At 38.3% G+C, this 25864-nt stretch overlaps 1 protein-coding gene across 2 annotated transcripts in view; it reads right to left on the reverse strand.

Annotated features, from left to right (window-relative positions):
- Positions 1–8855, reverse strand: part of LOC137298845 (motor neuron and pancreas homeobox protein 1-like) — a 28586-nt gene extending 19731 nt beyond the window's left edge. The window contains exon 1 of one of the 2 annotated variants that reach the window (XM_067831171.1): positions 8256–8855. In XM_067831171.1, the coding sequence (XP_067687272.1) occupies positions 8256–8724 (469 nt within the window). In that variant the 5' untranslated portion in view covers positions 8725–8855. The remainder of the gene's footprint in view (positions 1–8255) is intronic. The other variant, XM_067831170.1, reaches the window with a different exon arrangement.
- Positions 8856–25864: the final 17009 nt, after the last annotated feature.

The following is a 25864-nucleotide window of genomic DNA, read 5'->3' on the forward strand; positions in this document are numbered from 1 at the left end:
TGTTATAAAGTGAGGTATTGGAAAGAGCAACGTATGTATGTCACTTTTTTCTTTTTCTTTTTTTTTTGGCAATAACGTGTTAACATTAGAAAAGAAATGCATTGTTCGTATTTGGTGTGAAACAAATGTTATTAGGTAGGCGGATGTTAAACTGTAACTAAACTGATGCATCAGCAACCTTCGCAGACACAAGGGTGACTTTCATGGGCTGGGACTGCCTACTGGCGGAGCATGGTACTTCTCTAAGTGGTGCAAACTCAGGTACAAATTATATCCTGCTTAGAGCAAGACCAAGTAAGAACATTGCAGCAAGTCAGCTGACCATAAAATCCAGACTGACCATTTGTAGTGTGTAGGTTGTATATTAATCTAATATTTTGCAGGAAAGATCGAACTTTCTGCCTGTTCACCTTGTCACATTTGTATATTTGTAATGCTAACATATCAAAACATGCCTGACAAGTTATTTTGCAGGATATAATCAGACTACAGAAATTTCTTGTCGAAGCTTCGGGGACGTCACTTATACCATGGCTGCAAGCACACGTAGCAGCCTTTCTGACATGATCTACCAATGGAAATAAGCTGCCTGAAAGATAGATTGTTTTACCTAGTCAGTATTCTTCGTGGTTGACTAATATGTAAGAACAATTTGTGTGATTTTATCAATTTTAGTCCTTTCAACATTATTAGCATCACAGTTCTGTTGGTTGCAGTAGATCGTATATACCACGCGACTGCTGTCAAACGTTTTCACAGTATATGAAAAGACCCATAACAATAAGTATCTGATTTTTCTATACGTATGTATGTACGTATTGTCTTTGGAAGTGTTCAAGACGAAGAATGTACAAAAGTACACAGAATGGTAATTCATTACACGTGTACGGAGCAAGCTATAGTAGCTGTTTGTATCAATAACTCTAATAAAGTTTTCTCTAAATGTAAAAGAAAACTATTTTACAAATGCCAATCTGCAGTCAGTGTATGCAGTGTACTGGGGACAAAAAATCTCTTCTCTGTTTTTCGAATTTATAAATGTATCACTTAATACATTCTGAAAGCAGCGGTAGATGGGAAAACGTGATTTGTGTGGCGTTTGTAATCTAGAGGTACTTACCTATACACACATTGTATCTAAGTTATGTACTTTCTGTTGGTACATATATAACACGTAAGAAGGTGAAACCGATATATATTTACAAAGTGTCATAAAATATAAACTCGCACCACCAACTATAAACCTCTGTAAACACGGTGTAGCAAACTTTCATTTTAAAAGCCTCATTTGTTGTTATTTACATAGTATAAGGTTGGCGAAATGACAACAGCGAGGTCAATCCCACAGAGGGGAGGTTGTAAATAAACTGCTATCATAGAGAGGCCAATTCAAACTTCCTATGCTGTCAAAATCACCAAATATGTCATCCATATTATCGCCACATTTGTTCATAATTTCCCCGCTCTGTGTCTGTTCAGTCACGTATTTCACACGGTTACTGTAAATCACATTCCTAGCTCCCCAGCCCTTGCCATCTCAAGGGGTTCATCTTTAACATCAAACGTACCGCCCACCGAACTCAATAGATAAATCCGGAAAGCCCAATAGAAGCTCTAACAAATTTGGATGCATTTCGATTGATCATAGCGTTGCTATGGTAACACACGTGTTAACACTGTTCTTTTAACAAGTCCTTCTGTTTCCGCTCCCTACGAGTGTACATAATTAAAGTTGTCAGCCGAATCTGCTAACGCAGTCCCCCCTCCTCCGTTACAGCTAATCCTCAGAAGCTGTGAGCATCTATATCACCGTATTGATGTTTTTAACCAGGAATTAAAACTTTATCTAAAACAGATAGGACAATTTCAAGGAGATTTGCCCCCCAAGCATATCGCGATAGGACAGATCTTTTCTGACATAATAAGAATTTGTCGCTGAGACGCTTACACCATTATCTAAAGACAGGCTCAGAGGAGCTTAGTGTTGGGATAATTGCTTTATGACATACCTGTTCCATACCTGGGGACCGCGGAGGTTGATAACGTCGGGGACAGGTGTGAAGTACCTCCTTCAGTTGTTAACTAAGCCGTCTGGTAATGTTCGCCACTGTTAGTTACACAACCATCATACAACGACCACTGGCTAGTCAAATACTTGTTGGAGAAGAAGTGTTTACATTTATGCCTCCAACTTTGTGATAGGTATTTGTAGATAATAATGCACCAGATAGAATTACCACAAAGAACATTCATGTCTCTTCTTAATGTAATAATTTTAAAATTCTTCATTTTCTAAATATTTTAATTATTGTTAATATTTCTTATATTGGTAATATTGTTGATATTTTAAGCATTTGAACTATTCTTGCTATTCTTCATATGGAATCATATCGTGACAATAGAAAACATTTTTGTAAAATGTTTAAGAAAATTTAATCTGATTATCTTTAAAGATGTGAATCTTTACTATCAATGAAGAAAACATTTACACTGTTCGTAATACACTGTTATTTATCACTTGAATATTTTCCCCCGTTCAGATGTTATGAATTAATATTAAACACAAGCTAAGGCTGTTTGAATGATAGATGAGAGGAGTACTTAAAATAATTTGACATACAATTTTTCATTATTACGTAGATAGTTTGTACGTACATGTACTGGTTTGGGTGAAACGTGGAGAGCAGCCTGTGACATGTGGAAAACAGGTTACTGTCGACTTTAATTCGACACGACGTCGACAACTCAACGATAACACGGCGCGACAAATTATTTCTTGATTAAAATTCTATGCATCAGAATTGATTTGCGAACATAGGTCAACAATTTATCACAAGTCGATAAAGAGTGTTGTCAAGCATTCCCCATTTATGGAGGAATTAAAATGAGTTCCTTAAACCTTTGAATAGGGATTACGGTGTTGCTTAAGAGGAGACCAATGTATTTAGCTGGCATCAAATTATTGAGATAATTTGTGTATGGGGCATAGTGACGTCGTGAATCTACACCTATAGGATTGACTCAGACAACTTCTGAATAAACGCTGATGTACCCCCCCCCCCTTTCCTCCAGCACTTCAGTGACGGTCAGTTGTACAAAGACCGCTGTGGTACCACTGCTGATAGGTTGAAACATTCACACACACATGGCAATGCACACGTGCTGTAAATGCATGCACGCACGCACAGCCAGCAAATGCATTCAATACACACAAGACAACACACACACACACACACACACACACACACACACACACACACACATACACACACACATACATACATACATACATACATACATACACACACCCCATTGTACATACATACATACATACATACATACATACATACATACATACATACATACATACATACATACATACATACATACATACATACATACATACATACATACATACATACATACATACATAGAGAATAAATAGAGAGGATGTATACATATAGAGTGAATATATAATCATAATAAATACATGTATATATGTATATTTGTATATATTTAGATTCTTATTTGTATGTTAGTAATAATCGTAGTATCCACATTTGTATACAGTGTCCAAAGTCCCACATTCATTATTTAATGTTCAGTCGATACAAGTGTCATTTCCGTTTCCTTACCATTCGTTTACTTTTATACGTTCCCGCCAACTGCTTAGTTCGCGTGTGAATGAATGTGTGTCTGTTTCAAGTGTACAGTACAACGGTTCTATTGTAATGTTAACACACAAGTTATCGATTTTTCTAGTTCATTGATCAATATGTTAAATCCACACGACAGATGTCATATTTTACATCTAAATGATAGTGTGAATCAAGAAACACATCTATGTAAATGTATATGTATACGGAGAGGAAAATGTCAGCAACATCGACTACAGCAGGAAAATTCGATCAGCCAAAGCGTACAATGTATCTGCCGTGCCAAGATCTTCCTTAAAGTTATATAGTATTATTTCTTTTTTCAAAGTAACAAACATATAAAGCAAAGTCTCTGAGGAACTTATGTCGTAATACAACAGAGGGTTAATGGTTGAATATTTAGTTAAAGGTTCAACACAGAACGGACTATATGGGAATTAATTGAACTAAATTTGCATATATCAGCAAATATTAATTTCCCAGCTTCACATAGCCACCGTATATTTCTTTCCTATTTAGTTAAATAATGTCCTCTATTCGATTGTGCCGGAGTTTCGCACAATCAATTTAATGTATTAATTACACTAACCTAATTTTGTGTTTTGAGTCGGCTGAAATGCTATTTTCGTATTTTTCTTTATACATACCTTGTAACTGGACATATGAGTTTGATTACTTATAACTCATTACAGTTTTATCAAAGAAATATTAACCGAAAAATTGAGCTCAGTTTTTACTAGTTTGTATACTTTTGTAGCACGTTTAACAAAAAATATTGAAGCAATATTCCCAAGATCACATATAACAGTAGATTACGTTTTAACACCATCACACATGTATGAGGCTTTTGTTGATGATCATGGTTTTTAAGTAAATGTAATTCAGCGACCCATCCAACGTTCGCAAGGTACGCCTTTTCCTTGGTAAACAGGGGAAACACGATAACAACAAACTGCTTTACACAAATCGAAGATCGATATAAGTTGGGATCCTTCATTGGCACACCAGTAATGAAAACCAGTCAAGGCACCAGAAAATGAGCATATGTCTATTTCGGAGAGACACATATGTGGTCTATTGTGTTTCAGGTTTCAAAACCTCACTCCAGTAGTGGAGTAGAAAGCATATAATAGTTTCCAAATTGTAATTTGTTAACGTTGTCAAATCTACATGAAAACACTGAACTGTATAATACTTGCTTGTATGATTGATATACTATTTTCACGTCTCAGCACAATGTACGACTACTCTTTACATCGGTACGTGTACTTCAAGCTGTTTTGCTTTGGTGTTCTACAGCGTCATTGTCCTATAGGAAATCGTTCGTTCACCCTTGTTATGTTTCACTGAATATGGGAAGAGGGCGTCAATCAGTCTTTTGAACTAAACAAATATACAAACCAAAAAGCTTCTTTCTACAAGTAAATAACTAATACACAGAAAAAAGAATGTTCCTTGCATGGGTTCATAACAATTATTTAAATATTCAGTGACGTGCTCATTTTATCGTGACCAGTTGTTTCAGTAAGTTTTGAATAATTTGGAGAATGTGTCATATGCGTTATAACGTGATATATACCATGTGTCTGTCTGTGTTTGTGAGGGGGAGAGGGAGAAGAAGTCCAAACAATCCCTGCATCTTCTCACCATCAGTCACTGACGTCGCTGTTCACTTGAACTGAGATGAGATATGGGTTCAAACATTTACCGATTAAAACCGGATTAAGCCTTGATTTACAAATATGCACTGTGTCTCTTCTAATTAACACCTACCACGACAAAACACATGTTTGCATTCGGTAATGCACTGCAGAAGCAGAATTGTGCAACACAACATAAAGTCCACTTTCAAATTAAGAAGTTTTGAATTACATACAATATCTCTGCTCAGCCAATAGCGTGTCTTTCGAGGGAGAATTCAATTGGTGGAGATGCGTATGCATGTGTTTACAGTGCATGAGACACCTAACATGTCTTGCACAACACATTAGTATTGTACAGTTGACACGATAGTTTATTAAACACTACCGTTGTACGGTGACATTATTATGAATACACAGACACTCTAATTATCACATTTCCATCGTGATGAAATTAAACAAACTGGGAATATATTCATTGATCTGAAAGAAGTTGAAAATCGATAGAATATTGTGTATGCAAAGTGTAACGAACGCGATGACGTGAGTGCTCTTCTTTTGTCACCATGTTTTTCACACTATCTAATTAGCCTACATAACTATATACTTATGTACACCAGGACTTGATTTTATCGTCATCTGATTGCCATCTCCGACTGCTTGTCTAGCGGGTTGAAATATTTAATGAAATTTTAATGTGACAAAATATAAAAAAAAACATGATCTTTAAGTAAACGTTACTTTTGTAACTGTTTGACTGTTTGATTTATCCCCCCAACTGACGATGCCTGGCTGTAGGTACAGTATCCTGATTATGACCCCAAGGTTATTAACATGCAGTTAATTTGTATACCTACAGAGGTTACAGAAAAATCATTAAAACTGATTATAAAGTTTGTTTGTGAGCAACTGTTTCTTCCCATATAGCGCTTGGTTATTCCAGTTCTGGGTTGTTACAGACTACCTTATCATGCTATACTGTAGAAATAGCATGCTATGGCAGATGGAATTAACAAACTGAAACATGTCAACCTGTTGGTTTCTGGAAGGAGGAAGACTAAGTCCCGTGTCATAACCCGCGTGCTCAGGTTATAAATACACCGAACACACCTCTCCCAAGTGTCTGGACACAATGACACAATGTTAAATCGTTTTACGACCACACTATAATTTCAACACATTTTAAGGGTATCATCAATATTTTATGGAATTGCGTTCTCTCACTACAGCTGTGTGATATATGAAGGTGTATTTACCCTGTGTGTTTTGTTTACTAAGCTGTTTAACTATCCCATCCCATGTGTTAGATATGAAAGCATGGGTGGGGTGTGGAACAGGTGGGTTTAATGACCCTATATTCAACCTAATCCTGCCATCTGAATTATGTAAGATAACGAATAACAGTTCATATTGCTCACTTAACATGCAATAATAATTTTATCCAGTGCACATTGAAGGAAAATTAAGCAATAAAATTTGGAGCCGTTAAATATTGTGTTTCTTCAACGAAATTATTGTTGATTTATTTGATCAAAATGTTTCAGTGTATTAAAGAATATTTTATACTTGGTATTTGTTACTTCATAAAATCACAGGGAGAGGAAATGTGTTAACGTTATTTTGTCATTTCAATAAAACTTCATTATTGATAAATCTAATGATTACATCATAGCGACAGCTATAAAGTGAATAGCATCTGTTAAAAAATGTATGATAACAACATCCGTTGAGTAGTTTATTTCATAAGAGCATGTTTAAAACCTTTACATGTATTTCATAATGGCATCTGCAGACACTTTTATTTGATTCTTCGTGTAATAGCCAAGTGGAAGTTACAATATTTCCGCACACTGTCTTAAAGTCTCGACAAAGTATAACTCGGTATTACCTTCAAATGAATTAACTGTTACAAGAAAAATGCATCAGTGCATCATGGCTTTGAGTAAGATTATAGAAAAGGGATTCAAGGATTGTTTTGAATCCTTTTCTATTCCGTTAATACAGCGGAGCTTCTGCACAAATAAAAACACTCTCGGAATTGCTCCCCTGCTGTTGATGGTTTCCAACGTTACCTTGTTTTGACATTTCAGATTTATCCTCTGGCTAACTTTCAGGAAATTCAAGCGACAAAAACAGATTTATAATCATACGAAATATCTGTTAAAGTAGAATGGATTGCATAATTCCAACTATCACGGGAAAGTGTGTATTAAATTATTTTTCGAGAAAGAAGCGTCAATATGAATGGTGGACTAGAATTAGGTTTTATCTACAGTATTTCATAGCGGATTCTTAAGTTTATTTTCAAAATGCTGATACAATACCTGCTGCATCGGACAAGGACTTTAATATGAACACAATGACATTACCTCTTTAAGATAAATCAGCTTTTACATTAACTTTGAAAGGGAATCCCAATGTTTTCTAACGCTGATAGATACATGTGTATTGTAGAGAAAGTTACTTTTTAACTGTTTACCTGTCGACAATATAATAATTATAATCTATAATAACCCTGATTTATTTATATGCTGTTTCAGGATCCAACCCTAATGACCGTATAAGCACACGTTAACTGACAGTCACCTTTTGTTTCTGTGTATATCAACACTCTTGCTTAAATATTGTAAAATACGAACCAGCATATAATTCGCATGAGCGTTACAAACAGAAAGTAAAACGTGATAATTGCTGGAGGTAACAGAGCACAGCAGATGATGCTCTTAGTCATAAACTGTTGTAATGAAACCATACACAATGTCTATAGATCTACCTGACACGTCAGTTTCATTGGAGAGCGTATTTGAAAAGACATTTTGGTTTCATATACCTTTTTTTTCAAATATACAAAAAATATATTACACATAGGCTGAGTTCGGTTCAGTAGTATACTATTGTTTTTAAATATTCCAGATACAAAATATTAAATTATAATAATAAAAACAATAATAACACTTACAACTTCCTGGATAGTCGACAACTCTGGGCATGTACATGCCAGATCGAGCCAACCACTCGGCGTAGTTGATGCCCTGTAGTTGTGCTAACTTGAACGCCTGTTCCGCAGGGGTGTGGAAGGCGCTCCCTGGGAGCATGGGTATCTGGGGGTGCCCGGGGTTCTGACCGGGATACGAATACAGCGGGTGGGTAGAGAACATGCCGGGTAGTCCGAGGCTGGTGGGTTGTAGCATGGCCGGATGTTGGATGTTCAAAAGTCCAGGTCTGGGGACGAAGCTTGTGTTGGGGGACATCCCCGGCCCTGGGGGTGACACGCTAGACTCGGGCGTGTGTGTACCCATATGACTTGACCCCGAGGATGAGGGTCTGGGTGAGCTGCAAGGGGGTGATGGAGGCACCGGGCTAGAGGTCTTACCCGACGTTGTCTTTGATAACAGTGCATCGATGCTAAACGACTTCCGTCCTTCCATACTTGGTAGCGCCAGGTTTGAAATGTCCTTTTTGCCAAGTCACAAACCTTATTCAACTTAGATTCACAACCGATGATTTTCTCTATAACAGATTGAGGCCTAGTAGGAATTTTGATCGTCCTCGAAAGATTATAACAATACCCGTGAGCAGATTATTTGACTGTGTATAATTAGAATATCGGGCACGGATTGGCTGCGCAATGTCAATAGCCGACATATCTAAATAAGGCCGTCCCGGCGTGCGATAGGCTGTGGGTTAGGGGGCCGGCGTTACCCTGTTTATTGACTCAGAAAGCGGAGAAAAAGAAGCTAAAAGAAATTTTGATCCAATCCGTCAGGGAAGTCGTAGCCTTGGTTAGCCCCTGTCAATCAATCCTCTGTCATGTACATTACGCTTATCGACTTCTTTTTCTTTGGCCGTTGATTTATTTCCGCTTTTGTACAGTCGTTAATAGCGGTAATATCCTTAATTCTATTAATTGGACGAGGAAGCAGGTTTACTTTTGTGGTGATTTCTTTACAAGAAGCCTGTGTTAATTAGAAGTGATCTGTGATGATGCCCAACTAAGGAGCAGACCCCGGCGGGTGGATATGGACAGAACTGGTACGGCACGATCAGCAAGCAACTCACAAAATTAGTCTCACAAGATCTTCAACAACAGATAAGAGATCTGAATTGGTTTTAGGTGAGCCAGGAAAACACTTTATCACGGGGGCTATTGTAATTACAAGCTAATAGTGGTAAACACGAGCGAGAGGAAATAGACCGATTTGTAGTTTGCATCTTCTAGTGAAAACGGCATGCACGCGCCCGGGTTCCTGCAGAGGTTCTGTGACGGGTTCAGGCCACGTAGAGTGGGAGTTTGTCAACAACACTGGGGACAGTGAAAGGAATACTATCTGTTGTGTCCGTGTGTTTGAACATCTGTGGTTTACCCCCTGTGACAATTGCCAGTTTGTAACGCTGTGTTACCAGACTGGCCTGTTGTCACACCTCTGTTACCAAGGCACGCGGGGAAAACATTTGGATGACGTCACCACACGTACACACACAAATGACTCAAGAGACAGACACAGCAAAAATGCAAACTAAACTCTTTTCACTTTCGCATTAGTTTATTTCTTATAAACAATGAGCGATTTAGTGTTACATCACTTGAGCGTCCACAAGTACACGGCGTTAGACAAATGCTCATTATCACTACTGTATTTATTATGAACGCAACCCATTGTGAGACCTACTTGACATTAAACAAAAACACACTATCTTAGAGACAAATGTAGCCCAGGTGTCAGATTGGGATATCCCACTTAAGAATTTTTTTTCATTTGTCTGGACTGATTTTGGAACATCGCTATCAATGTCGTATTTGATCCCTGAATGGCAATGTTCTGTTAATCGTAGAACACTTCACCATATCATTTGCATTTCCAGTTTAGTCTGTCATAAACTGCTGCTCACAAAGTCTGTTCAATGACCAAAGCGTTGAATGGTAATATAGGTTATGGACATGCAGTCAGTGCGTGTGTTACTTCTAAAAAGAAATAAGTGAGGTGATGGTGTTTTAACGTCATGCTTGGGAATATTTCATACATATGACGACGTGCATGCGTATGTATGTGTGGCTGCTTGTACTAGCCCAGTCTTACGCTGGTTTTATAGTCCTAGCTCACTGAGATACTATGGCACAGTAGAGCACGAATACCCCACTCAGACATCTTAAACTGTTTCCGTCCTTCTTGTAGTCATGAATGCCAGGCGCCAGGTAGCAACCAACAAGTACCATACTTTAATGTCTTTTTGGTATGACGCGGGCAGGTATCGAACCCGGAACCTCTAATGTCCCAGCTCTATAAGGAAATTAAGGAACACTCGAATTATTGTGGAATATGGTAGAATCGAGAATTCTCCAATTTCTTCAAATAGATCATTCTATATTTGAACTACATGTAGTTTAAAGACCATAACTGATAACTAGAAATCTACACGTGAGATATCCATAAGAGCATATCTGTAACATAATACCTAAATAATGACACGAATACTTACATTTTTAATTTATATTCCTTTATTGCTGCCATTACAGAAAGCGTGTATAGGGATTCCTGTTTTGGCAACAGAAGGACCGACCCACCAGTGGTATAGAGATTTTGAGTGCAGTGCTCTGACATACACCTCAAATCAATTTTTGAAGTGATACTATGTGCTTTGATGTTTTTTCGAGAAAACAAATCTTCGGAACAATTCCGTTCAACAGCAGTCTGAAGCATAATTATTGTTTCCAACAATTTCGTGGAAGAATTATTCTTTTTTTCTCAGCTACTCAAATAATGAAACCTTCACATGGGGTCATCTTTACACAAAATATTATTTTTATATAAGTGTGTCAATCTCGATACATGTGTCTTCAAAGGTCGTCATCGACTAAAAATTACTGTCTTTGTATATAGAACCTGAAACTAACACATTTAAAAAACAGAAGGAATGAAGAATTATCAAAAGGTTTGTTGTTTTGCTCCTACATATGTATATACAGTACAACCCTGTACAATCCGTTCCGTGATTCATCATTAAAAGGGAATGCAGAACTTCTGCCAAGTTTTCAGCTGAGTCCTATAGCTACTACAGGAATCATTGTTTTTGCCTTTGTCTCATTGTAGTCGACGTGTACAGTCTCTCCATAAATGTGTACATACAGGATCTTAAACACGATATCAGAGATAACACATATTTCACACATTACAAATGTAACAGGAAAACTATGAAAACAACAATGCTCATGCCAAATTAACATGCCGTACGTCCAATTTGAACAAGGCATCGATCTGCTGGATGGGTTACACCAACTCAGTCTGCGGTTCTTTCTTACCACTCCCCCCTTACCACTGTGTGCAATGGTGCTATGGAGATGTTCTCAAACTTGACTTCACATTACGCCTTGTGGCTTTATATCCTTCCTACATTTGGTATGTTAAATATTTGGCTTTGCGTTTTTCTTTCATTTGGTATGTAAAATATTTTCACATTCTACAGCGCAAACTTCCAACCATCCAAACTTCAAATCTGCAGCATAACAACCACACACGTATCTGTAAAAAACACGCCAATACGGCTAATGTAACGCAAAAACCTCACCGATGCATCATGTACAACACAACCACCTCACCAATACAACATGACCACAATAACACAAAATATACAACATAACAACTGCTCCAATACAACATGACCACAATAACACAACATATCCAGCATAACAACTGCTCCAATACAACATGACCACAATAACACAAAATATACAACATAACAACTGCTCCAATACAACATGACCACAAAAACACAACATATACAGCATAACAATTGCTCCAATGCAACAAATACAACTCAACAACCTCACCAACAAAAACAATGTTCTAGCACTCTAGCACAACTCACCACCCACAATAATACAAATGACACAACTACAATCTCGGAAAATGAGATAAACAACCGCACAGCAGAAAGAACGATGCTGGAATGTCTAATGGTTAAGAGTCACCACAGATCGGAAGAGGAAGTTTTGTCACTGACCACTCAAACGTCGAAACTTCGGCCACATGTCTGCGAAAAGATATTTTGAAATCTTCACTGATGCAGCATTGGTCGAACTGCTTCCGGGTCGTGTGAAATCTTGGTAGAAAGAACATGTTCAGTTCTGCCTCCATTTGCAAGATGATTTCATGAGTTTTGTCAAACAGCCTTGTCGACAGTGTGTCTGTTTTGTTTTGTTTTAGTTTTGTTTGTTGTTGCTTTTTTGTTTCTTTTGTTTGTTTATTTCTCTCTCTCTCTCTCTCTCTCTCTGTGTGTGTGTGTGTGTGTGTGTGTGTGTGCTTTTCGTCTGTTTGTTTTAGATATTAGATCATCGATATACCTGAGAGTCACGAGACCTCTTAACCAAAGACAATTAACACATAGGTAGAATGTTGAGCAGAACACATCGTGAACCTGTAGGGTCAGCTCATTGTAATAGTGCATGGTAAGCGACTATATTATAGCGCATGACAGGTAACGGTGTTGTAGTGCATGGCAGGTAGCATTGTTGTAGTGCATGGTTTGTAACTATATTGTCGTGCATGGCAGGTAACAGTATTATTTTGCATGGTAAGCAACTAAAATTTAGTGCATGGTCGGTAACAGTGTCGAAGCACATGGTATGTAACTATATTATAGTGCATGGCAGGTAACAGTTTGATAGTACATGGTAGGTAACGGTGTTATAATGCATCGTAGGTAACGATGTTATAGTGCATAGTAGAAAATAATGTTATAATGCATAGTAGATAACAGTGTTATAGTGCATGTGAGGTAACAGTGCTATAGTACCTGGTAGGCAACGGTGTTATAGTGCATGGTAGGCAACGGTGTTATAGTGCATGGTAGGCAACGGTGTTATAGTGCATGGTAGGCAACGGTGTTATAGTGCATGGTAGGTAACGGTGCTATAGTACACGTTGGGTAACGGTGTTATTGTGTATGGTAGGTAACGGTGCTATAGTACATGTTAGGTAACAGTGTTATAACGCATCGTAGGTAACGGTGTTATAGTGCATAGTAGAAAATAATGGTATAATGCATAGTAGATAACAGAGTTATAGTGCATGGCAGGTAACAGTGCTATAGTACATGTTAAGTAACGGGGTTATGGTGTATGGTAGGTTACGATGCTATATTACACGTTGGGTAACGGTGTTATTGTGTATGGTAGGTAACGGTGTGATAGTGCGTAGTAGATACCAATGAACAATGTTAACCTTTCATTTTGCTGTAGAATTCTAAAGACGAGACATTACCAAACAAGACAATGGAAGTGATAAAGTGGTACCGTGCCACGTTATCATCAATGTGATACCTAGGAGTGTCTATGTAGCTGTTAGGTACATAAGGAATGATTCGACTAACCCAGCGTACATCTTTCAGGTACAATGGCTCGCTCACTCTCTCAAACAGTCAACCACACACTCAACCACTCAACCAGTTTTATATCTCGATGTGCTTCTCGGATAGTGTTTTCCCTTTGCAATTTAGTAGGGTGCAGCGCTTGACCTTTTCGTTGGCACCACGCCCTTCCCTAATACAATAATTGATGTTAACAGATAATGGGTTTTACGTTTCCATTTCATGTTGAGGTTAAGTGAAATAAATGGGCTCATTGAGTTCTTAGGAATCATATGCATTAGTAACTTAACATAAACTCCGTATTCGCATGCGCTTTTTGAAATTTGGGTGCCCCTTTTGAAATTCTCTTGACCTGCTCTCTTTGTTTCCCGGGGTACACAATACAAGACATCGTGATACAGCCGATCGCTGTCTGGTTTGTCTGCATCACCTAATACAACTTACTGCGATTGGTTTCAATTGTACAGATAATATGTGCATTTTTTGCTTGAGAAAACGATAATTTGTTTGACAAAGACTAGTCATCTGTACAAAACAAAAGCATCACATAGATAATGTATTGATCAGAGAAGCTTATATGAATCGTATGTTTCAATGCATTGAAACAGTTAATTAAAAATAGAATTACGATTAAGATACTCTGACAAGTATCGTGGACATTAAATCGTCTAGTATCACACAATTACTACATATATACTGTGAAAAAGCAATGTCATTAAACAGATTAATTTAAAAGCAACATAAAGTGTAAATCTAAGTTATTAGAATACATTTAGAGGTACGTAATGGTGAGTTCAAACTGAATGAAAATAATGAGAAACAAAAGGTGTATTTCATATCATCACTGTCTAATAATACATCATAAACACAGGTGAAGGTGGGGAGGTGGGAGGGTGCTGCATTTGTTGAATATCTTTTATTTTGCATAATAATGAGAAGATATGATTACCCGTAATCCCTGACTGGCCAACAGGAAACTTGTCCTCCAGTCGTCATCCGCTATCGATTTACCTTCAATGGCCGCTCACTCAGTGCCAATCTGACACGCAGTTATACAACAGTGAAACCCACATAATACGCCAATATTTGTGCAAGATACTCAAGAACTAATATAAAGCAACTTTTCAGTTGTAATACAGTAAGGAAAAATAATTTACCATGTTTACGAAATTGTCTCAAATAATTCTGAGTGAATGAAATATTTAACACGAATACATGTTTGGGGCGTAGTACTAGCTCAGCATTATAAGGCTGTTAGGTGAAATTTGTGTTAAACACAAGGAGCTATGCAACTCATGTCAAACATAGGAAATAATATAAAAACTTCGAGAGGAGATATTGCCCTCATTTATATGTAATCTTGATAGTAAAAATTTCATTTGACAGAACTTTAAATATTAACGGAAAATCGAACCACATAACACTGACAATATTTGAATCCCTGCTATTTTTGTGTTTTCCACTTATCGTTCTTTTCACGGCAGTTAAGTAAATTAGAATAATCCATCAACTCATATCAGTTAAAGTGTGTATGTGAAATATCAAATTGGAAAATTTGAAATATGTTCTAAAAATTAATTTCATGTTTTTCTTGTATTAACTATTTTGCAGTATCGATCAAGCGTGCTATGAATTACATGCCGATGCGAAGCGTAGGGTGCAGTCTTTCTGAGTGACGACAACAATATGATAGAGACCCGCTGTTCACGTGTGATGAACCAAGGGTTAACATGACACCTGTCAATCATTTTCATTTCTTTACATTTGTTTATTTCAGTTGACTTTTCGGGACAGGAAGCAAGTCATATTTTGTAGTCGCATCTCAATAAATTTGCAATCAAGGCGAACCGGAGGGCAGAGAGTCACGTTTGTTGACGCAGTCAGGACAATATGAAAAAGCGAACAATGACCCTTCATTAACATTACACACTGAAATGGAGGAAATAAGTGTGTGCAACTTCAGATATTATTTTCCAGTTGTTCATAGAGTACATTCCCTGTAGTATTATCACCCACCGTTCCCCCATTGTTCTTTGTTACAATGTTGATCGGCAATATTCGTTCCATTAACAAAATTGGCACATTTTCTTTTTCGGGTTATTAAAATATTGAATATTCCAGAAGAAGAAGCCAAAGGTCAACAATTTATCAGAGAGCGTCTTTTCATTGCATCTTAACCTTGCTAAAATTCAAGTCAAAAGGTGATAATGTCGGTGTTCACGTTCTCTGAAAAAGAGCGTCATGTTCCCGTTCAAATTTCCGTCAGATGACCACATTCAAGACTTTCTGTTGTGCATATACACACAATAAAATCCTGTTATTAAAAACCGTAGTAAGATTTTTCACTTGAATCGTCACATTTTGTCATTCTTTTCAAAGAATGTTGTCGTTCAGCATCTTTCTTTAACAAATGAGGTTATGTTAGGATCACTGTTTAACGCTATAAATATGAATTCTTCCATATTTCACTCGTTTAATATGAAGGATATCTTTCGAAATAAAATGTTGTTAACAAATCTATTATGCGCCAAGTATATTTCACAATACATGGGCAGATATTCTCTTTAAATATGTTTTCTAACTTGAACCTTTTTTCTAAGCTGTCTTATATCCAATAACAGCCTGCGTAATACCATTCATGATATGTGCCACCATTAAATCTCTACATGTCAATAAAATATATCAATAAAATGAATGGGCAAATTGGCGTTGTAAAATTACGAAATGAATTCAACATTTTCACATCGATAGCTGTCAACAAGTGTATCACCAAACACGTGCTAGTTCACATTGTTCTGCCCACACACAGGTAAGGGCAGGTAGACAACGTGTGATGTCCCATCACAAATCTATTACAGGTAGTTAGGTCGCCTCAAGTAGCGGGCGTGGACTATCTGTAATCACCTGCCTTATCACCTTTGAAGGATCGGGTACTCCTTCTCAAGCACCATCACCTGGGCTGAGCACCATACCTACGGGTTAATAATTCATAAGAAATACTTCCCATATCTATAATGTAAACACGGGGTTATAAATTCAGATAGCGGAGATTTGACCAGTTTGAAGAGATGTCCGGTTGCGGTTTAATGAAATGGCCGACAGTTTACAGTGTCCGATGTTGACATTTCCCTGACGAAGCAGTTGTTTGGGACGTGGTCGTATTCACAGTCCTATTTACACCCTTACGATAAAAGGTGTAATCGAGCTATCTCATAATCATAAATCAAAAATTGGTCAAAGGAAATTGATTCTGTGTTAATACGCTTGGTTTATATTGCTTTACTAATAAAAGCCTCATAGAAGTAGCTGTGTATGTGGAGATGCTGTGTGCGCCATGATGCCTCCATGCCAAACATGTGGCCACTTGGACTATTTCATACTCGTCTGAGAGGAAACAAACACTCATTATTTGCTTCTGATGGTCTTATAATCACGCGGTAACCGACATGACACATTTTAATGTTAATAACGAAGAGTTTATTGGAATTCACATGAATATGTCATTTTTATTCCGACACAAACCAAAGATGGGTAAACCATTTGTTATACATGATATATTTTAATGACAGCAGTAACTACTTGTTAAACACAAGGTGGGCTTTACGGGGTGGGTGTGTTTTGTGAACGGCAAGTGTATTTGTTGCCCTCAGAAGAACTTGTTTAAGGGTTTAACCCATATTTCAGCGTGTCGTAAAAACATCACCGAAGCCCTGGCTCTATTCACGCGGCCAAAACAACTCAACAAAAAGTAGGTTTGACTGTAACTAAACTTGCCCATAATTTGTAACACAAATGGTTTAATGCAGGTTGAGGTTTGTTAGGCAAGCTCCTGTTATGACAATGTATTGATGTGGCGATGTCTTATCAAATTATATAATTAAATTGAAGTGTAATTGAATACTAGCTACAGCAGTTGTTGACATATCATAATGAATCTCTGCGCCTGATCCCCTTCCGCCGTGCAGAGTTGTCTCCCTTGCATGTGTCACAAGCCTGTGTTTTGGAGTTCGAATTCTAGTTTGCTACTATCATGTTCCTAGTTGTTTTCAGCACCACATCACTGCCTGTGCAATCCCTTGGAAACATGTTTTATGTTTAGACGTGTTGGTCAGTAATCGAGCTGACAATCATGACAATGAGATGTTGTATTTTGTAAGTGTTATATTTTCGAGCAAATCTTGCAAGTTTATGTGATTCTGTATTATATTATAGCAAGGTCTTTGTATTGTTGTAGCTTTTTGTGTGCAGAGGTGGAGTAGACATGCCTTCAATAGTCAAGATGAACTTTTACCATGGGTACAGATATTCCTAGGTCGGCACTTAGTGAAAATATGTAGCTAACGTGTGTAACGGTCCGATTTCGCTTGTGTTTCTTCCCCAAACCCCCTCGCTAACGATCACCTCACATTCAAACATTACTTAGAGGAGATGTACCGAATCACTGTGCAGACAATCTCCATGAACGTATCATTCATATTAACGTTGACGTTTTTCTCGTACATGAAAGCTTTATTTTAACACGACTGATAGGACGTTTATCCTAAAGAATACGTCATTTCTATACGTCAGTTTAGTTGTATGTCGCATCTGGTACCGTTAAACCCTGCCTTGACGTCACTGAACAATCTTACGCCCAACCCATACGGCTGCAGTCGATGTCGTAACATTTGATTTCAAACAGTTCATTCACTTTCCCTTTTCGCTGACGATTGGTTCGATATTCACCGCCTAGAGACGACCGACCATAAATGGCAGTTCAAGAATATAAGCAGTAACTGAATAAAGAGAAGTCATCCTTCGAAAACAATAACGTAGTGAGTGAGTGATTGAGTGGGTATGACTATGACACACGGGTTTTTTTCATGTGGTTGAGGTATTTGTATAGTAGTTGCATAGAATTCAAGCTATGTTCTACTTGTATGGAAACTCGTTCAGCAAGGTACAACTGCCGGTAACGAACACTCGGTTGATATTTCCAATACTGGTGCAAATCATAATTGTGTATATTTATTTGTGCTCCTTCAGATATAAACAAATATTTATTTATTTATTTTTGTATGATTGCTGCTTTTCCTAAAATGAGCATCCTTCGTGATATATGTGATGTTAGTGGTGTGTTTGATATATGTGATGTTAGTGGTGTGTTTGATATATGTGATGTTAGTGGTGTGTTTGATATATGTGATGTTAGTGGTGTGTTTGATATATGTGATGTTAGTGGTGTGTTTGATATATGTGATGTTAGTGGTGTGTTTGATATATGTGATGTTAGTGGTGTGTTTGATATATGTGATGTTAGTGGTGTGTTTGATATATGTGATGTTAGTGGTGTGTTTGATATATGTGATGTTAGTGGTGTGTTTGATATATGTGATGTTAGTGGTGTGTTTGATATATGTGATGTTAGTGGTGTGTGTTTTCATTGAAAGTATGTCAAGTATATAAACTGCTTTTAGAGTTGCGGATGTTGACAAATATTTGAATGCCAGTAGTATCAGCTGTCGTGGGTATCAACAATTGAAACACCGTCTTATCACACACTAAATAGTACCCGCAAAATCTAAACTCATCTAATGCTTTAAACATTAAATGTACAAGACGTTTTGGTTGTATTGTTCAATTTTATTGACTATGGTTTTCTGAAACAACTTTGACACCATTCTTAAATACAGCAACGTTGAATACAAAATCTCAACACCCAAACTTTCTTGCTTTGTATGGTAAAACCCAACATGCAAAGAAATTTTGTCAAGTTTTAATATAACTTGATATAAAAATAAAATATTCATTTCGACATTCTGGCTGGTTAGAAAGTTCCATCGCGGATCCGTTTGTCATAGGTTTGTGAGCCTTTAACACATTGCACTGTGCATCATATTGTGCATCACAGAACTGATGCCAGTACTGAAGCGATATGTAGCGTCTGTCTTCCATCTCAAACGTAACTATTGTCAGTCATTAAAACAAAGAAAATTGGCTTAATAACAGTTTATGAACTCTCCACAGAGCAAGACGTTTTATGGTGTTGGTTCTGTCCTCGTTGAGATGTTTGCACTGAGAGAAAGTTTGTGCTTGTATTGTGATAACCTTTTTTCCCCTAGTTATAAAGATACAATTAGTTGTAGGCTATCACTATGTGACGACTAATGGGGCACTAGTAGGGAGAAAATGACAAAGCAAAACAGATGAGATTGCAGTTGCTGAGTGTTTGAATTACACCCTTTATTGCCCCTTCCAGGTGCAGGTGTTCAAGCAAACGCAATCAGTAAATCACCCGTGGCTTCAAGCTAAATGAGCTTGAAATTTACAAGGTGTGAAACCAAACACTCCCAGACCCGCTACTCAGTACTGCAAGATGAGCGCTTGACCAATGCTCCGGAATTGTTATTTTTCTTTCACAGATGAAATTTATAATGCAATAACGTGGCAGAAATGGACACGCTCTGTCCGATATCATCGCAGTGATACATGGTTAAGTGGAAGAGAAATTGACATTCCGCGAGTTTTTCAAGTGAGTCGTATATTTTAGCCCCACAAGTAGCAAATTAACGTATCAGCAGACATCATAAGACAATTATTTGCTCAAGTGGTTGTCGCTATCGGAGATGTCGTGCTGATAAAGCGGTACCCCGAGCTCATTTACGGCACCACGTGTTACGGAGGTGCGAATGGGCGTGGCGGACGTTCTGACTTAGCTTAGCTACAGACCCCCTTGCCGGTCTGACAACGCCACCTAGCGGAGGCTCTTACAGGTGCAAGCGATAAAGCTATTGTGAATCATGGGTAGAAGATATTATAGTGCAATATATCAGTTGGAAGGTGGTGAGACGTACATTACTCGCTCTAATGTTATTCTTCATGGGAGATAATTGATAGGGCATTCCCCACATGTTGTGGGTTGTCGAGGAGGGAGCACAAACTGCGGTCATTTGAACAGTGGACAATCCCACTATACTTCCCCTCCCTGTCCCACGTGCATTGCTTGTCGACTGGGAACGAGAGTATTGGCAAAGGGATACCCTAGCCTTCATATGTACGTTGTGGACATAGATATCGAACATTGTCTCGTCTTGGTCGGTGTGAAATGTCCGCCTATACCATAAACATTCCATTTGATTAGATTAGGACCGGTTATCTCCTCCTGGCGACAGTTTTGATATGGTTTGGGAATATCAGAACTGTCACAGGCCATGTACGTAAAGTAGTCAATGATTGGTGCAAAAGACACATAGACATTAAACAGTGACATCCTCTACCAGTACACAACACCCCTTGTTCTCCCAGGGGTCACCACAGTTTGCTGTGACCCGTGAAGCTCTGGGGTGGAATAGGTCTTCAGCCACCCACTCTTGCCATAAAAAGCCGACTGTGCTTATATACAAACCACCTCCATGTAGCTGGAATATTGCTGAGTGCGACGTAAAACTACACTCACTCACTCATAGTTCGGTGTGCAGAAACCCGCAGTTGTGGGATCGAATCCCGATCTTCCAGGTGTGTGAGCACTGTATCCGAAATAAACACCATACGCAGAGGTCTAGGACCCCATTATCCCAACTGATATCAACACTGCACCTATGGTAATGTTTAAGTGAAGTGAAAGGATTACCACGGTCTTAGCTGTTATAAGAATAGGATGTGTTGGTTAAAAAGTCTTCTTTATTGCATAGAATTATTTCCTTGTAGATTCGTACACCGTTTTCAAGGTAAAACAGTGTCCATAAAATCGTACGCTTTATCATTCAGGTCCAAAATGCCACTGAAACAAATCTTAGATCTCTTAACGATTAATTTTAAAGGGATCTATAAGTACCTCAGCCTTGAGCAAACAGTTTTATGAAATTTTATAAGCAACGCTCAGTCAGGCCTTCGATCTAGACCACTGAATCCAAGCAGGCGCCAAGATGTTCATCAGAACTAACTAACAAAGAAGAAATGTATATATTTCGGTATTTGAGGCTACATGGCCAAGAGTACAGACATTTAAGAACAATATTGCGCAAATGGACAGAAGTGTTATAAGCAATCATTGAATTAGTTCATTTTCATACAGGCAGCTTACGCTTTAGAAACGATGCAATTGATTTCAATAGGTGTGCATGTTTTGTTGTTAAAGGTTGTGTATATATATTAATGGAAACGTGTGGTAATGACTAGGTAAATGTAGCTTTCTGTGTACGGAATAAAATTGACACACAAGTAAAAAATGAAATTCATCTTGTGCAACATTACAATCACGTTTGTCACATACCAGGACCTTGTAATAATTATCATAAGGTTGTTGTTGAACATTTAACTTATAGCTTTAACAGCGGGACTAGTATAAAATGCGTATAAGGCCCATGTTGTGACAAGTTCCAATATGTATTTTTCTGGTCCCAGGGCTGACTCGATTTCTCCGTAGTCTTGAAGACAAGATTTTGCCAATTTTGAATTTAACATCTTGATATCTTTGTCTAAATTTAACTGTGAACGGTTATACATTCCCATGTTCCTGTGTTTGTCAAACGTAAAAAACTCCAGTTTGGAATACGCGCATATGTGTAACCCAGTTGCAACTTTAGCATTTCATAACATGATTAGGGGTATAGATTATCGTCCATATATTTTTGTAACAATATTTCATACAACTGCCGTAATATTTAACAATTTGTACAATGTCTAAAACCCATTTCAGGTGTTCCTCGACGTGATATTGCTGGAATATTGTGAAAAGCGACGTAAAACCACACTCACTCAATTATCACAGAGCCGTTTTCACAAAGGTACGATATCTACAAAGGTACAATATTGTGTACAATATCTAAAACCCATTTCAGGTGTTCCTCGACGTGATATTGCTGGTATAGCCGGTACTCTTCCAACTCATTTCAACTGAAGTACACAGCAAGTGACCGTGGCCAGATATATCTCGAGTGTCAGATCGTTATGAGCGTGTTCGTTATAAGCGTAGTTCAGTGTGTATCACATCTCGAGGGAAGTGACAGTTTGAACCAGAGTCATCACGTTCATCCATACCACACTGAAAGCATACTTCTTTTGTCAGCGATACTTAACAACATCTAGACAATCACTGAACCATTAGGATGTGATTCTGTTAGTTTCCTCATGAGTGTTTTCAGCAGTTTTTACACAAATCTCAATGACAGTCATCCACGAACTACACCTGACCAGTACAATATTCTTGAACCTTGATGTTCTATCTAGAAATTCCCGAAATTCACTCCACAGGAATGTCCTCGTTCTCCTGAAGTGTCGTATGTTTAGTCTGCAAGTACAAACATGTCTCTTATGAAGAACCTTTATTTTAATAACCCGACAATCACATGTTTCTCATGTAGTTCCTGCCAATGAGACATACAAAAGCACAATGCATATCTTTATTGAAAAACACCACAAACACTAGTATGTCTCTCGTAGGGTCTGGCTACAGAAGGTTTCTCATTTATACTTCTCACGTGAGAGCGAACAACCACAGACTCATCTGCCTTGAAATAAATTGATCTTTCTTCTTCTATCCGCTGACCAGAGATGCATGTCTGTGATAGATTACAGGTGTCCAGATACAAATGTCTGTTCGTACACGATAACGGTACCTTACACCTTCCAAAAAGCAGCGACAGTGATTCCTGTTCGTACAAGACAACTTCAGCTTATACTTTCTAGCAAGCAGCATACTGATTCCCCTTTGAACAACACAACTACATGTTAACGCATGTAAATGGACACGACAACCAGAAACACAACGTCATGTTTATGTTGAAACAGAACACCTTCAGGTTACGCTTTCTAACTGTACACGGCATCCAGAGATCTATTTTTACGATAAAATGAGACAACATAAATATTTCCCAATGTACCAGACAACTGTTTATTTCGGAGTACCGTATATAATCGGGCGTCCTTTAGTGAATTAACTGTTGGTGTGATCTAATGAGTAGGGATTCTTCCGGGAGAGGGGAAAGTGTGGGAGTCAGTCTCCGGCTGGGTTTGATTTCCCTCGTGGGTAACCAATGTCTTGTGTCCCCTGTGTGATATATTACAGCATAAAGCCATACTCGCTGGCTCACTCGCTCGCCAAGGGGCGTCACTCCCGTTTGTAACGCGAGGCTCAAAGTCAGATGCCAGATGCAGGATGCAGTTAGCTTTCCACGTACGAACCGTGGTAATACCACGATATTTTCACCGCTCCATTTGCAAGTAATACTCCGTCTGCTCTCTCCACTCAGGAATCCGCGAGGATCAGGGATGAAACTGTTCTTCAACAACCAATGTTTGTCGTAAGAGGCGCGTAACGGGATCACGTCGTCAAGTTCGCTGACGTGGTTGAAACATGTCATCGGTTCTCAATTGCGCAGATCGATGCTCATGATGTTGATCACTGGACTGTCAGGTCCAGACTCGATTATTTACAGACCGCAGCCATATAGCTGGAATATTGCTGAGTGCGGCGTAAAACTAAACTCACCCACTCACTCATGTAGCAGGCAAATGTGAAAGTATTATATGACAAATAGCATTTGTGCGTGGTGAGTGAGTCTGTTCACGTCGGATGTTTGGTGGATACCAGAAGTGTAAATCGGAAGTAGGTCATTCGGCTACAAGGACAATATACAATGCAAATAAATAAGAGCCACCGTTTGAGAGACTGCCTGATGTAATTCGCACGTATGTTACAGGACAGTGTTTAATAACGGCGGACTTTACTTGCATGGTCATCTCTTCTTTGGTGAGAAATGTACGTCCATTTTGATGTATCTATCCGACATCCGATAATGTACCCGTTTCTATAGAAATACCCGACACCTTGGTTGTCCACATTACTCCAGATGAACACTGTCCCAAAATACTTATCTCCAGAAATATATACTGCCTACAAACACTGTACCAGAAGCACATGACATTCAGTTATTTGCCTTAAAACTTAAAGGTCACATGCAACGTAAAACATAACTTTGCAGATTCTGGTACCTTTCGGTATGCACTTACCGAAACAAATCATCAAAACTGCCAATTCAACCTATTAAGTTGAAAAAACGCGATGAAAAAAAAGCCCGCGAAATCGGAGTTCAAACGATTCACTAAATTTCCCCCAGCGCTGGGGGAGGGGGAGTGATTGCAACAGCTGTGCTACGCTGCGCATATTAACGCATGCGCAGTGAATAGGTTCGGGGAGCTTGAAACAGTATGTATGCCCGGAGTATGAGGTCGTGAGCAGTTGTCTAATCTTGGTTGTGTACACAAATAAATAATCTACTCGTTACATAAAAACCTGTTGATTGTGGTAAGCAGCCTCTGTCACAGAGAAAGCTCAATGTCTGGTTTATTGACACCTATATGTCTGTCTGCCTGTCTGCTAGAGACAATATGCAATACACAGCTTCAATCATTGACCACATGCAATTTGAACTTAACACCTAACAGTCTATACGCCATAAGCAAAATAAATTGATTTATGACTCGTGCACCCAAGTCCAGTCTCTGCCACATTGTGTAATTAGGCAGGTGTGACACTTGTACACATGTCATGTTTTTATGTCTACATCCAATTTTCTCGGATGACTGGATTTGACATTAACTGGTGCAAACTCTTGTCAGTTTAAAATTCTGCTTTGTACTTTGACGAATGACAGTTTCCAGCCACGCCGTAGTTCACCATCTGTGCTGAGATAATTTTTGATTGGATCAAACGCAAATTCAGAGAACATGTATTTACAAAGCCCAACATCTCTATATACATTTTATGGACAATAACTTCTTCTAGTGTATATGATTTTGTACGACAACGGTATATACATCCATACTGAGATGATGCATCAAGTACACAAAAAGAAGTTGTTATCCATACAGAATCTTACTTTCTTGTGACTGGCTACACTTCTAAACTGCCCATCAAACAGATCATCTTTCTGTACACACAATGAGCCCTCAGCGTATCAACAAATGAAAGTCGTGCACTTGATTGCATATGACTGGGTTCGGTCTCCCGAGTGCTTCGTTTCGAAGGAAGTAAGCCCACGTACAAAATATTGCACTTTTGAATCGCGATTATACGCTTATAATTTTGTTTATGTTTATATAACATCGTATGATATATGTCATGAATAAGTGATAATTGTGTTTCAATTATGTTTGATTTTTTGGTTGCATGTGACCTTTAACTATACACACGTGTCTTTCTAGAGATACGTATTATCTACCGAT

The sequence above is a fragment of the Haliotis asinina genome, chromosome 10, assembly GCF_037392515.1.
Source record: "Haliotis asinina isolate JCU_RB_2024 chromosome 10, JCU_Hal_asi_v2, whole genome shotgun sequence".
Lineage (NCBI taxonomy): Eukaryota > Metazoa > Mollusca > Gastropoda > Lepetellida > Haliotidae > Haliotis > Haliotis asinina.